This window comes from Meleagris gallopavo, chromosome 6 (assembly GCF_000146605.3).
Source record: "Meleagris gallopavo isolate NT-WF06-2002-E0010 breed Aviagen turkey brand Nicholas breeding stock chromosome 6, Turkey_5.1, whole genome shotgun sequence".
Taxonomy (NCBI): domain Eukaryota; kingdom Metazoa; phylum Chordata; class Aves; order Galliformes; family Phasianidae; genus Meleagris; species Meleagris gallopavo.
In genome coordinates this window covers 28,159,186-28,172,283 of record NC_015016.2, presented here as the reverse complement: position 1 = coordinate 28,172,283, position 13,098 = coordinate 28,159,186, and the positions used below count along the sequence as shown (strand labels likewise).

Below are 13,098 nucleotides of genomic sequence, written 5' to 3'. Positions count from 1 at the left end.
AGTATACTGGGGAGTTAAAGTGTTAATGCTCCAATTCCAGGCACCTATCCCCATACGTTACAGAAGTCATGGGATCTGACCCTTCCGGGTGGGGCGGTCTCTTACTGCCTGGCAGTGGGTGCTGGAGGGTGCTTTCCTGGCCGTTCCAAGCTTTTCAGGTTTGAATCGGTATCGGGAACTCTCCCTCTCTCTCTCTCTCCTTGTTTTATTTGTATTTATTAGTCTCTAATTTCAATCAGTATTGTATTATATTGTGTTATCTTGCATTCCGATATCATAATTAGTAAAATAAGTTTTCCTCCATAGATTGTTGCCGCTGTTTTTTTGTTTTCCTCCCTTCCTTCCTATTTTGTGGGCTGGGAAGGGGAGGGCAGGGGCCTACCGCCCCCTGTCACGGGTGTAGATTGATCTCGTTAACTCCGTGACAACCGCTTTAACTACTGGCTGTAGCAGAAAATGGCAACCTATTGTCTGAAGAAGCACAAGATTTTCACAGGGAAAAAAAAGCAAGAGCATAAAAACCTCTACTTTAACACTAGTCAACACATCTCCAGCAGGCTTTTATCATTAAAACCACTGCCCATGTCAATGCCAATCCAGTATCTCTTTTGGGGTACGAGGCATTCTTCATCCACTATTACAGAATCTTAGAAGTAAAATGAGTGGATTCAATAAGAGAATTCAGTAATTTTAAATCTTCTAAAACGTTAACAATCAAGTGTTAACCACTCACACAAATGGGAGGACATTCCTATCAGTATAATCTCTTTCACTTTATCACAGTGGCTATTCTTGAATCAGAAGTTTGAGTTACCATGAAAAGGTGACAAAACACAACAGAAAACACATCTTGGAATCCCTTGAGTAGGAGAGAGAAGAGATACTGAAATAAGCTCATCCTGTTTGGTGCACAGCATTTACCCTTAGCAGGGCACAAGACTGGAGTCCAGATAAAACTTGCCTCATTTCAAGCTTTTAACAAAGGCCACTATTCACTCTAGAAGCCCTTCAAAGTCAAAAACAGGTAGGGAGAGAGTCATCTTGTAAATGTGCTTCTATATCCATGTACTAGTCTACAGACACTAGAAAGCATTAAGACATGAAGCAACCCCACTAACTGCTGAATCAACAAAAGATAAGTATTTCCCAAAATCCACATAATGCAAGAGACAGGGACTAAGGAAAATGTGGTTTCGGTTAGTGATATTGCCCGTAAGTTTCATAACCCTGTGTGTGCCAGAGAGTATGTGCTTGGTGAAAAAGTGAAGTTTCCTCAGGTAAAACTGGCAATGGGAGAGATGTTGGCCTCTTTCTTAAAACTAATAAATAACTAAATCCAAATGCTCTCACAGCTCCAAGAGGAGCAAATCTGCAGTTTGAACTACTAAGAGGCTTATACACAAGCTATGAAGCCATGAATTTTCCCATTAGATGGGAAGAACTCCAGCATGGCACAGTAAAGCAGTTTTCTTATAACACAAAGACCTGAGTATCACGTTGGCCATACAAACTTTGTTTTAAAAATCCTAATTACTCCTTTGCTCATCTTCCCATTGAAAAATTAAAATTACAACATTCCAACATCTCACTACAGTTCAGGAACAGAAGTCCATAAGCATGTTCAAGTTCTGTGATAGTGCGATTGTTAGCAGCATACAAGAGCTCACACAGATAATAGAGAGAATTAAGTCCCCCATCCTCAAAATCTGCTCTGAAAAGTATGCAGGTAGAAAATGGACAATGTACTGAACAGAAGACTGTTAAGTAGATTTTCATTAAGAGACTTACAGAGCATTTTGTGTGTTGAACAAACAACAGATCCTTCTGAGAAATAGTACATCAACATACAATTCACACTTTATGATACTGCATACATTTTAGGAAGACTAATTAAAGTTTTCCAGGCAAACTTAATAATGGCATTTTCTGACTACTTGACTCTTCATTAAATCTCTCTAATACTTTTTATATGTTGAAATTAAGCTACTAGGTACAGATATGCTGAATTTGGTAGTCTTATTCTCTTTAGCAGAGCTGAGATTTCATTCCCCCTGCTGTCTGTCAACCTCTAATGTGATTTCCCAAAGGTGCTAGAACTTCTCTAGTGAGATAACAGTGATAAGTATTTTAAATGAAATCCTGGCTCTGTACAGTGTACTGCATTGTTCATGTATGAGGACATCAGTGTAGTGCCATAGGCAGCAGACAGTGAGCCTGCTTCCCTTCTGAATCAGAAAGTAAATTCAGTGATCAGGATACACATATAAAATGTATATAAACCATTCTGCCTTTTAAAATCTGTACAAAAGCTGAAAGACGTGGTGCATAGCTAGTAACTCTCAGAAAAGTAGAGAATATCAATTTAGAAAAATGAAAATTAGAACAGATGTATAAAGTAGAAGCATGTTTCACATACATCTTCAAATAGGAAAGCATGGAGACTCAATTTGTACCAAAAGTTAAAAGCAATGCAAAGGCACTTCAGTCATACACTGTGCAAGCTTCCTGACAAGTTCTTTTAAAAATGTGAAGTTCTCAAAAGTGCTAAAAGAACGCATAACAATTTTCATTCATTTAGGCAACTCACTGTGTTCTTCATGCTGTTGCTCAGTGTTTCAGCTGTTTCCTAACCAACCACTTTCCATCAGCAGAAAAGATAAACCCTTGATCACTAGTTCTGAAATTTCAAAATATTTCTACTTTCCAGAAGAATGCTCTAAATATGGCCAATGGAACAGAAGTGCTATCACTTCCTTGTGATATTCATTAAGAAATCTGTGGATTTAGGATATTCCTATCTTATAGTCCCTTCTATGAGATCAGTACATTTTGCTTTGTCTTCCCCTTTCATGCCAATCAGTGGCTTAATTTTCAACAGACGCTTTTGTGTGTCAAAGGTACTTAACTTGTTTTAATTAGTTCAGTGTGAAAACAAGGAAAACTGAACATGATACACACTGAAGCAATATCAAAATTGTTGGTGGAACTCGATTGGGATGTCGGTTAACTGAGGATAGTGAAAGTCTGGGAAGAGTAGATCCTAAGGACTACATTTAAAGACATTTAGGCATCCAATTTCTATTGAAATATTTCTAAAGTGCCTAGATGCCTTTACAAGTAACCTTGTTATATTGAATGCTTCTCCTTTATTGGATTTAGAAAGACAGCAGATATGAATGCAACATTTATAAATGTTTTCACAGTAGTGAGATTACTGGAAAGTTTACTATTTTTTTTTTTTTAAATGAAAACCAGCTTCATTTTGGCTATAGGCTTCTGTATACCATCTACTGCAAGAAAAGATACATTAGAAAGTGATCAAATTGAATGGTGTATCTTGGAACTTGAACTGTACATTTAGGAAAGTATAAAATAATTTCTTACTAGTTACTTGAATACAGATAAAATAAAGAAATGTCTCTATACTGCATACCCCATGATGATTTGTATGGATAATTCACTGCATGTACTGAATCACACTACAACAAGAAAAGCATGAAACCCAGCTGTTTTACTCAGTGTAAGAGCAATTACTGCCATATTTCAACTCTACAGACAACAATTCTCCAAGAAACCTCAATGAATTATATTTCTATGAGATAGGGCATCTAGCACATAAACAGAGCTTACTGTTACAGCATTTTCCCTGATGCTTTTATAAGCTGTTTGTACAAAAGCAAAGCAGTTATAAAATAAGCCACCTGTAAAGGGTTATTTTACCAACAGTACTAGGAATAGATACATGCAGTGTGGGTGAATGAAGCGTGAACCATATGCAACATTGCACAGATTTGAACTGGGGACTCTTGCTCCTCAAAAGGGCTCAAGTCAATGCACGTTCCATATGCAGCATTCTTTCTTTGGAAGTTTGAACACAGGCTATAGGTACTAATAGTTCACTACCTACTGCAGTTTCACCTGCAGTAGCTCATTTTCCAGGCATGAGGTGAAGCACATCCAGAAACACCTGTTAGGCATCCATAAAGGAAGAAGCTCTGCAGTGAACGCCCGGTGTGGGCAAATACAGCTTTAGACCTAAAAACAACAGAATGCCATCTGCATTCTTTCTTTAAAGAAAGCAGTTGTGCAAATAAAAATATAATCACTAAACACAAGCATTAAAAATTAAAACATTTTAAAATGGTTATTCATATCCAGATGTGATTATTCAATTTCTTTATAAGTTTTATAAAAATATTAAGAAAGCACTGGCTTGAAATTGATTTGATACTCCTCGAAAAATAGCTTTCTTAACCTGCATAGCCTTTATCTTGTTTATAAGGTAGTCACATCTCATGAATTGTAGCTGGCATATCAGTCACTTGCCAAATCCATTTCATCACCACAAAGTTCTGTATATCCTAATACAGGACAGTGTTCTGCATAAGTGAGGTACAAAAAAAGAAAGAAGCAGACTGACCTGGTTGTGTTGTGGAGCTCATTGCTGTTGATGGTATAAAGTCAAACTGGCAGATGTTGTAGAGATTTTGAGGTTCTGTCTGAAATGAGGCGAGTCTGTGAAAGTAAAGAAAAAACCATTCTATATTTGACCTATACGTTAACAACATGCTATTTTAAGAGATGTCAATCACAATTACACAGAATATCCGAAATCCTTATCAAGACTAGATGTTCTTTCTGTCACATCAATTTTTGCTCTGAATTCAAAATCAAAGGACCACTAAAAACACGATTAAAACTAAAAATCCTTAAGCTTCAGGGCAGACAATAAATTTCTATTACAGTCCTTTTATAGATACAAAACAATGTGAGAAAGAAAAAGCTGAACACATCATTTATCTTTCCAGTAAGATCAGGGAATTTTAAGAACTGTTTGAAAGAGTTTGAAAGACTTGAGGAAGAGAAAAAGGGGTCATATCCTCGCAGCTAAGCAGTGGCTAATTCACAGTTTTACTGCAGACTTTTGCAGTCAGTCTTGAAATGCGACCATGCAGAAGCAGAGCCATATTCAAAAGCCTTTCTGGAGGATGTACTGCTTTCTTTATCTCTAATATTTAGATAGTTTAGAATAGAACTTGCTGAAATAATTAGCATAGTTTAATGGCTCTCCCACTACTAGCTAATGACATCTCTGACACTACCAAGATAGTTCCTAATAGCATGGGCTGCTCGAGAACCAGGCAAGGAAGTTTTTGCTATTTTGCTGAATCTTTTCACAGTCCTATTGCACTCTCAGCTCAAAGCAGAAGCAGAGGTAATAATATTCCTCTAATATTCCCATCTGCTGAAAGTTTTAAGCTGCAAAGAGGAGGCTATCAGGAAATGAAAATATATTTCCATTCAAGCAGGATATAAACAGCATAATGGGAAAGAAGAGAAGGTTGTAGTGCATTACAATGACTGCGACTACCCTATTCAGCCACAGTTCCTGAAGTATTTAAGTAGCCAAAGATATTCTTAGTGCTGAATATTTTAGCAGCTTTTGTCACTTTTTTAAACCACCAACTGCACATTTAGTTTCAAGCTGAGCTCAGCCAAATTTCAGCTAGTGAATTATATTTTAACCAATTACAATCATTTAAGTATAGCATAACTATCATTTGAGAAAGAGAAAGACACACTTAGACATGTAACTTCTGCTTTTATATCCACTAAAGTAGCCTGCTCAAACAGGCATGCTATTTGGACACAGCCAATGTTCTAGCAGACAGCATCTGGAGAACTAAGATTCATGATACTTCATGGAAATCCTGAGTACTTTTCTTTGCTTACCTTGTGCATCAAGTTTTTTGAAACATCAGATGTAACCGCTATTAAACTGAACAGACTCCAGTGTTAATCTAATCCAAAAGCTCCATTTGTGCATATCTTTATGCTGACTGAGGCAAGCAGTTACTTTCCCATCTAGCTCCAGGAAATTTCAATGAGTACAAGTGCATAATTAAGGCTAGTGGAGTTTTAAGATTATTATTTAATTTCATTTTAGCAGCTACAAAGATAATGAAAAAGATTTTCCAGGAATCCAACTTATATTTATTCAGTATCCAGCCTCAGTTGCTGACTCTTTGGTATTTCATAGAGGTAATGGATATTAACACTTAACTATGACCTTTAATAGAATGAATTTTCAGTAGAGATTTAAACTAAATATTACAGAAAAGTCTGAACATTCCAATTGGACAGCACTCTAATAAAAACACTTTTAATGATCACAAAAGCTAAAACTATTATTTCTTTTGACTTCAATTTACATAGATCTTCCTATCTTATATTTTGAACTAGTACAACCAGAGAACACGCCATCAGCTCAGACAGTATTCTCAAACAGCTAAGCTTTCATTTCATGTCAAATCTTCACATTTTCCCCCTTCCATAAAAATAACTGCATATAGTTTTTGATACCTATGCAACGTAGTATGCTTGGCATGTTTCTTTCAGTGCAAATAGTAAAGCTCCACATTCCATCAGCACGATAATACTGCCTATAACAAACTACTGTATTAGGGACACCAGTTTTGCTAAAACTCTATAGAGTTCAGGAAGTTAAACAAGCTAGACAGCTGTGTGAGCTGACAGTTGAGATGCTCTGATTGAGTGCCAATGGAGATAGCTAATGTAAGTTCAAGACCACTCTCAGACTACCTTGAAAAGTCTTGGCACCAAGGAAGGTTCATGAAGACCAGAAGCAAATGCTACTCCTGTCTTAACGTAGGGCAATGAGGAGAACGTGGAGAGCTACAGACTAGTCATACTCACTTCTATTCCTGGGAAGATGATGCAGTAAATAATCTTGGAAATCATTTATAAATACCTGAAGGATAAGTTAATGATGGGAAGTAGTCAAAATGTATTTAAGAAAGAGAACCATTGGCTAACCTAACGGCCAGCTGATTTATTGAGAGTAGTGGACATAGTTTATCTTGAAATTAGCAAGGCTTTCAGCACCATCTCCTGTGACATCCTCAGATGAACTGGTGAAATACAGACAGGTAAGCAGGTTGTGAGGTAGGCTGAGATGCCACATTCAAAGGGTTGTGATCTGCAGACCAAAGTCCAGCACTGACTCAGGTCAGTACACCAGGAGGGGATACTAGTGTCTAGCTCAAGGCTTCATAGTGCCAGTGTTGCATGAAAATATTAGAGTGAGGAAACACTGATAGTACTGAAGACACTGAAATATCCTTCTCATAAGGTGAGGCAGAGAGAAAGGCATAACTGTTTAGAAAGTAGAGGAGAAAACTCAGGGACAGCCTACCAGTGTGTACAAACGTCTGATGGACTAAGTAGTATAGGCAAAGCCAAGCTTTTTTCAGTGATGCAAAGTGACAGAAGAGATGCCATACTTCAGTCTGTGCAAGTTCGATCTAAACATTAGAAAACACTTTTTCCACTGTTAGTGAGACCAAACACCTCATTAACAGGCTGCCAAAAGAGTGGGTGGAGTCTCTATTCTTGGAGATATTCAAAGTCCGATTGTAAACTATGTGAGGCAACCTCCTCTGTCTGACCCAGCCTTAAGGAGGGTGATGGACTGGCCGTCTCCAGAGGTCCATTCCAGAATCCATCCTCAGCTACTCTGAAACTTCATGATCAGCAAGCTATTTTTCCCTTTCAAGATCACAGAGACCATCAGAACTGAATAATCATTGAAGCTAAACCTTCTGAGAATAGCTCTCATGTAATAAAACATTCCACTGGGATCTCCATAAAGATATTTCTGTTAACTAATTTTGTGAATTCAACTGCACTAGTAATCTTATATTTTATGAAGTGATGTTGGCATCCTGCCCGATATTCTATTTCCATATATTTCTTGGAAATGCAAAACTTTAATTAAGCCAAGTGTTATTGCTCAGGTTCAGTTTTAACAACTTCTTACAACTATGATGGAAGACTCATATTATCTGACTTTACATTGAGAACCATGAGAAATTCCACATCATCATATACAGAATTACACCACAACGCTGACACTCTTTTAAATGCACTTTTACTGATAAGCTGACATGCTTCGTTTCTTTCCTTTAACTAAGAAAATGTCATACAATATGAACTGCAGTGCCATACGTTAGCACTGAATCAAAGGGGAAAAAAAAGAATAGCAATGGCCACAATAGATTAAAATTTTATGTGTAAAATATAAAATCACGAAGATAAAGCGATTCCAGGGCTCATTATATATTATCTCCAACCCTTAAGGCAATCCACTTTAACTGGACAATAACTCATCTCTTACTTGTTAGCCAAGTTATCACAAAATCATCCAGATTGGAAAAGATGTTTGAGACTAAGTCCAGTCTTCAATTCGACCTATCAAGTCCCATTACTAAAATCATGTCCCTTAGTGTCACAACTTCACCGTAGCCCAGTATACAGCAAATCTCTGCTATCCTGAGACTGTACTCACAGACTACCTTTTTTTTTCCTATATTGTGCCTATATTTCAAAATTCCTTTGAGAACTGAGTTTCTGAAATAGGATATAGTGAACACAAATTAACAGGATTCAAATGAAATAGATATTTCTACTTCCATTTCCCTCTTACCTAAGATGAATGTTTCATGTGCACTTCTGAAAAGATTCTATAGGCACATAGTTTTCAAAACTACTTCCCAGAGGTGTCTCCAGGATATTTCTCTTCCAAGAGGATTCTCTAACAAAAAATCAAATTATGCCTATTTGTAAAGGCTTCTAAAAAGTCATTACGCAGAGATTTTGTAAATAAATATAGAATGCTACACTTCATTAACTTAAGAACAGTTTCCCTGATAAAGTGTCTTGTTGATTCTCTGCTGAATATACTGTTTTAAAATAGCTCTGTTACTTTTTGACAAAATTTTTGTCTCTTATTGCTGTAGGTCATTCGCCTCAAGGAAAGGAACTGTAGTAACTTCTCACAACAGCTTGTGTGTAGAAACTAAGCATCAGCTTATGAGAATAAATACAAATGCTGTTATCCATTGAGCGGTTGAACAAAATGCATGATTAAAAAACAACAAAATAACAACTGATCACTACAGTGCACAATGGTTAGGAAAAAAAGATCTCTTTCAAAGAACTTATCAAAAAAAAAACTTGAATGAGTATTTCTAGTACATGTAATGAAAATTAGATGTTAAAAAATTAATAACCAAGCTACAGATCTTATTCAAAAATACTGCATGGCAGCATTACGACTGGACGATAAACTACAGTGGACATAGCTTACATTGGTGAATTTAGTATAACTCCAAAGTAGCAACATCCAACCCTTTTAACCTTATGTGAACCATCTCAGTATGATTAGAAAGCGAGCTGGCATATGGAAAAGAAGAAAAATAGGACCACAAATGTTTAGAATTAACACCAACATCTTAACACAAAAAAAGACATCACCTCAAAAAAGCAAATCAGTTATTAATAGCTATATGCTTCTTTATTGCATTTTTACCACATTTGGTTTACAAATATAAGAATAAGGTAGACTAAAACCATGGCATAACGCAGCATAACACACTTAGGCAGTAACCTTTATATGCCAAACAGTGCAGAATTCCTAGCAGCATTATCAAAGTCTACTACAAGAGATACTGGAGTTTATAACTGCATTCAGAGGGAATTTAGGGCTTCCATAGACCAACAAAGCCTTCAGTATCCTATGCTCGGTTCAGGATTAAGTATTTTACAAAAAGGTATTCAGGCACCTTATTCTTACTTCGGTATCCACTTACTTACCTTTTGAAGTCAATAGCAATTTTGCACTACATATAACACCAAATCTGTCAATAAGGAACTACCCCATCAGCAAGTTCTGGGCTGTTGCACTATTTTAGGTCCCCACTAAAGTCATTTTTTATTCTGCTAAGCAGAAAAGTTTTGTTTTTTCTTTTTTACTCAGCCTGTAATTCCCAGACATACTACCATATAGCTAGTTTTAAATTATAAGCACAGAATGGCACTGGGTGGCAGAAGGTGGACCATGTTGTGCAACTAGGATGATGCGGTCAATTCATTCCCCCCCCCAGGAGCATATTGGCTAAGTGTTGGTGTGTCTTGATATGCCAGCGGCACACCTACAAAAACACCAACCCCTCCTCCTACACATTTAAGTTGGGTTGCCTCTACTGGATGCAGAGCCAAGAAATTTACATTATTTCTTTTGAAAAGTTACATCATCGTGCTTTTCCAGTCACTCATACACAACATCACAGTTTCATACTTTGCATATTGTGAGCATACTACTTATGTAATTGTACACAGGAAGTCTCAGACTGCTAAGACAGCAAATCCTTCTCTCTGAAGCTCTCTCAAGCAAAATAGCCATCTAGCTATTTGGTCAGTCTCTTTTGCATTCACCATCTTCTGCACAGATGAAGTAAATAAGATTTCTGAACAGCAAGATATGATGATGCCTTCCATCAGAAAAGAGTCTTAGGCTTCAATCATCAGGATTAAATGATGCGCGTCCAAGCAGCTGCTTGAATTTCTGCAGTGCCAATTACGATTTCCCAGTGAAGCCAGTAGGAAATACAATCTATCTGAAAACACCTTTTTTGTCAGCTTCGTCAGACTTTTGACCTGGTTCACCATGCAGCTGCAGAAATGTTTCTGCTGCAGCTTAGGCTGTCCTGCCTCCCTCCTCCACACTGATCCCTCGGCTCCTTCACTGGGAGGTGGCCAAGCACTAGCATAAAGTCACCTGGATAGGATGTGTAGTGTCCATCATTAGAGGTATTCAAAACCCATTTGGACATGGTGCTAACCAGTTTATTCCAGTTGAGCACGCTTTCTGCTCTGGCATTGAATCAGATGAGCTGACACACACACAGATCTCTGGTAGGGAATTCTAAAGCTGGTATGGTCTACTGCCCCAAATACTGGGGTGTGGAAAAACATGAGATAGATATAGCTAAAGGAAAGTAGTCATCGTTTATACACTTACTTTTTTTTTTTCCCCATAAAGCTGTATAAAGTAAGCTAACTGCAAGAAATTATAGAGCATAGAAGAATATCTCAAATCCTAGATTTCTTTTATCCTGCTCCTCTTCTCCAACACTACCAGCACCAATTATCCAAATAGAGCTGGGGCACCTAATAGAGTAATGCTTTGTATCAGACAGTAAGAAGATTTTTAAATTTGCCTTTGAAAAAACTTTTAAGAAGACTTCTGTAGAGCAAAGGCAGATCTTAATGAGAGCAGGAGCACAGAGACTTGTGCAAGCAGCGTGAGCTCCACGCTGCTTATTTACGCTGTGCTTCAGGGGGTATTTGATGCAGGACTTCAATAATCAATAATTTATTACCAATGTTCATCAATAATTTATTCACATAATGATGATTCAAAAAATTCATTAAAAATGCATGAGATTTAAATTTGATTTTTAACTATGGAAATTATTAATTATTGGTTACAGTAGAATATAAGGAAGATCATGGCCTGTTTATTCTATGTTTGCATACACACAAAATAAACTATAAGCTTCCTCTTCTAATTAACTGGAATAAATTAAAAAGAAAAAAGTAATGAATTTCACAGAGCTAAAGAAGAAAGAATTTTACAGAAGCTGTGTAGCAAGAATACAAACCTTTCACTAAAGCTGATGCTTTAAAAACACTTAAAATACTTATATTGGACGTCTTTCAATGATCGATTTCTTTACAGTAGAGTTTTGCTTTTCTTCACAAAACAAATTCATGATTAAAACTGATGTTTGTTAGGAGTATGCTTGAGCAGGGGCTAAGTAACACTAACTTTGATTAATACTTCTGCATTGTCAGCAGTGGAATACAAGACTTCTGCATCTGTGAACAGATTATATAATCAATGAATATACAGACATAATAATTATGAAATAAACAAGAGAGTTTAGCTAAGCAGGTTATCATACCAAAAAGAAAATAGATAAAGTGCTGACCCTTGTCCTAGGCTCGCTGTAAAACTCCAAAGGAGGGATTTCCAGAAAGAGATCCTTCCCCACTGGCAGTCAGCTCTTAAATGGGTCTAGGAGAGGTGGAGCCAGGCTCGACCCCTTCTAACAGCACAGGTGAATTCCTTCATCTGTGGTCCCATAGCTGACTCATTGCTCACCTCAGGTGATCAATCAGAGGTTCAGGCCATGATTCAGCAGTTCTCATACAGAGATAATCTGTTAATCTGTTAACTAGCTTCTGCCAGTGTTGTTTTCATGTAGGATCAGCTTTCTATGATTCCATCAATATAGGAAAAAAAAAATTAAAAAATAAAATCAAGCATTACCTTTGCTGATTTCTAAGTTGATAATATAGAGGAACTTGCCAGACACAACATAAGAGAACTACTGGTGCACCTGGCTAATGAACTAAAATCATAAACCAGAACTCAGGAAAAAATTCTGACCTCTGCTACAAACACATATAACGGGAAAACCTCAACACATTCACAATTATCATGGACATTGTATAATCAATGGATATACAGATGGTATATGTATAATCAGTGGATATACAGATGGTACGGTATATCCAGGAGCTTAGCTGATGTAATTGTTATATTGGAGTAAGGAAAGGAAGTCACTCACCCTATCCTGGGCTCGCAAGATGGACTCCAATGGAGCAGATCTCCAGAGAGATCCTTCCCCACTGGCATCAGCTCTTAAATGGGTCTAGGAGAGGTGGAGCCAGACTCCACCCCTTCCTGCAGCACTGGTGAATTGCCTTCACCTGTGCTCCCGTGGTTGACTCATTGCTCACCTCAGGTGATTAATCAGAGGTTCAGGTCGTGATTCAGCAGCCCCATACAAACACTAAGTCTTCTTCAGAGGGGTTAAAGAAAGTCCTGCCCCTCTCTTCCTCTCCCCCCTGAGGAAAAGAACCCCAATCAAATCGCTGCTTTATTTTGCCCATCAGAGACTTTGAGTATAAACAACTATAAAAATTTTAAAGCAAATATTTCTGTACATTCAATTATTCACACAAAACTTACAAATGTATGAATTCCTGATACATTTATCACTTTCAATAAGAATGTTTAAGAATTGTACCTAGTGACAAGCTACAAGTAAATCTCAGGAAAACAAACTTTGTATCCATTCACTTTTGCATGTTGTTACAAGCATTAAAAAAAATTAATTAGCTTCTTTCCAAGTAACTCAGTTTCCCTGCTTGTCACAATTCCAACTA

At 37.2% G+C, this 13,098-nt stretch overlaps 1 protein-coding gene across 1 annotated transcript in view; it reads right to left on the bottom strand.

Annotated features, from left to right (window-relative positions):
* The window catches only part of HDAC9 (histone deacetylase 9), a 440,323-nt gene extending 427,807 nt beyond the window's left edge, over nt 1-12,516 (bottom strand). Inside the window, exons 1-2 of the mRNA XM_010712747.3 lie at nt 12,498-12,516; nt 4,421-4,515 (exon numbers count right to left, since the gene is read on the bottom strand). Of these exons, the coding sequence (XP_010711049.1) occupies nt 4,421-4,442 (22 nt within the window). The 5' untranslated portion in view covers nt 4,443-4,515; nt 12,498-12,516. The remainder of the gene's footprint in view (nt 1-4,420; nt 4,516-12,497) is intronic.
* Nucleotides 12,517-13,098: the final 582 nt, after the last annotated feature.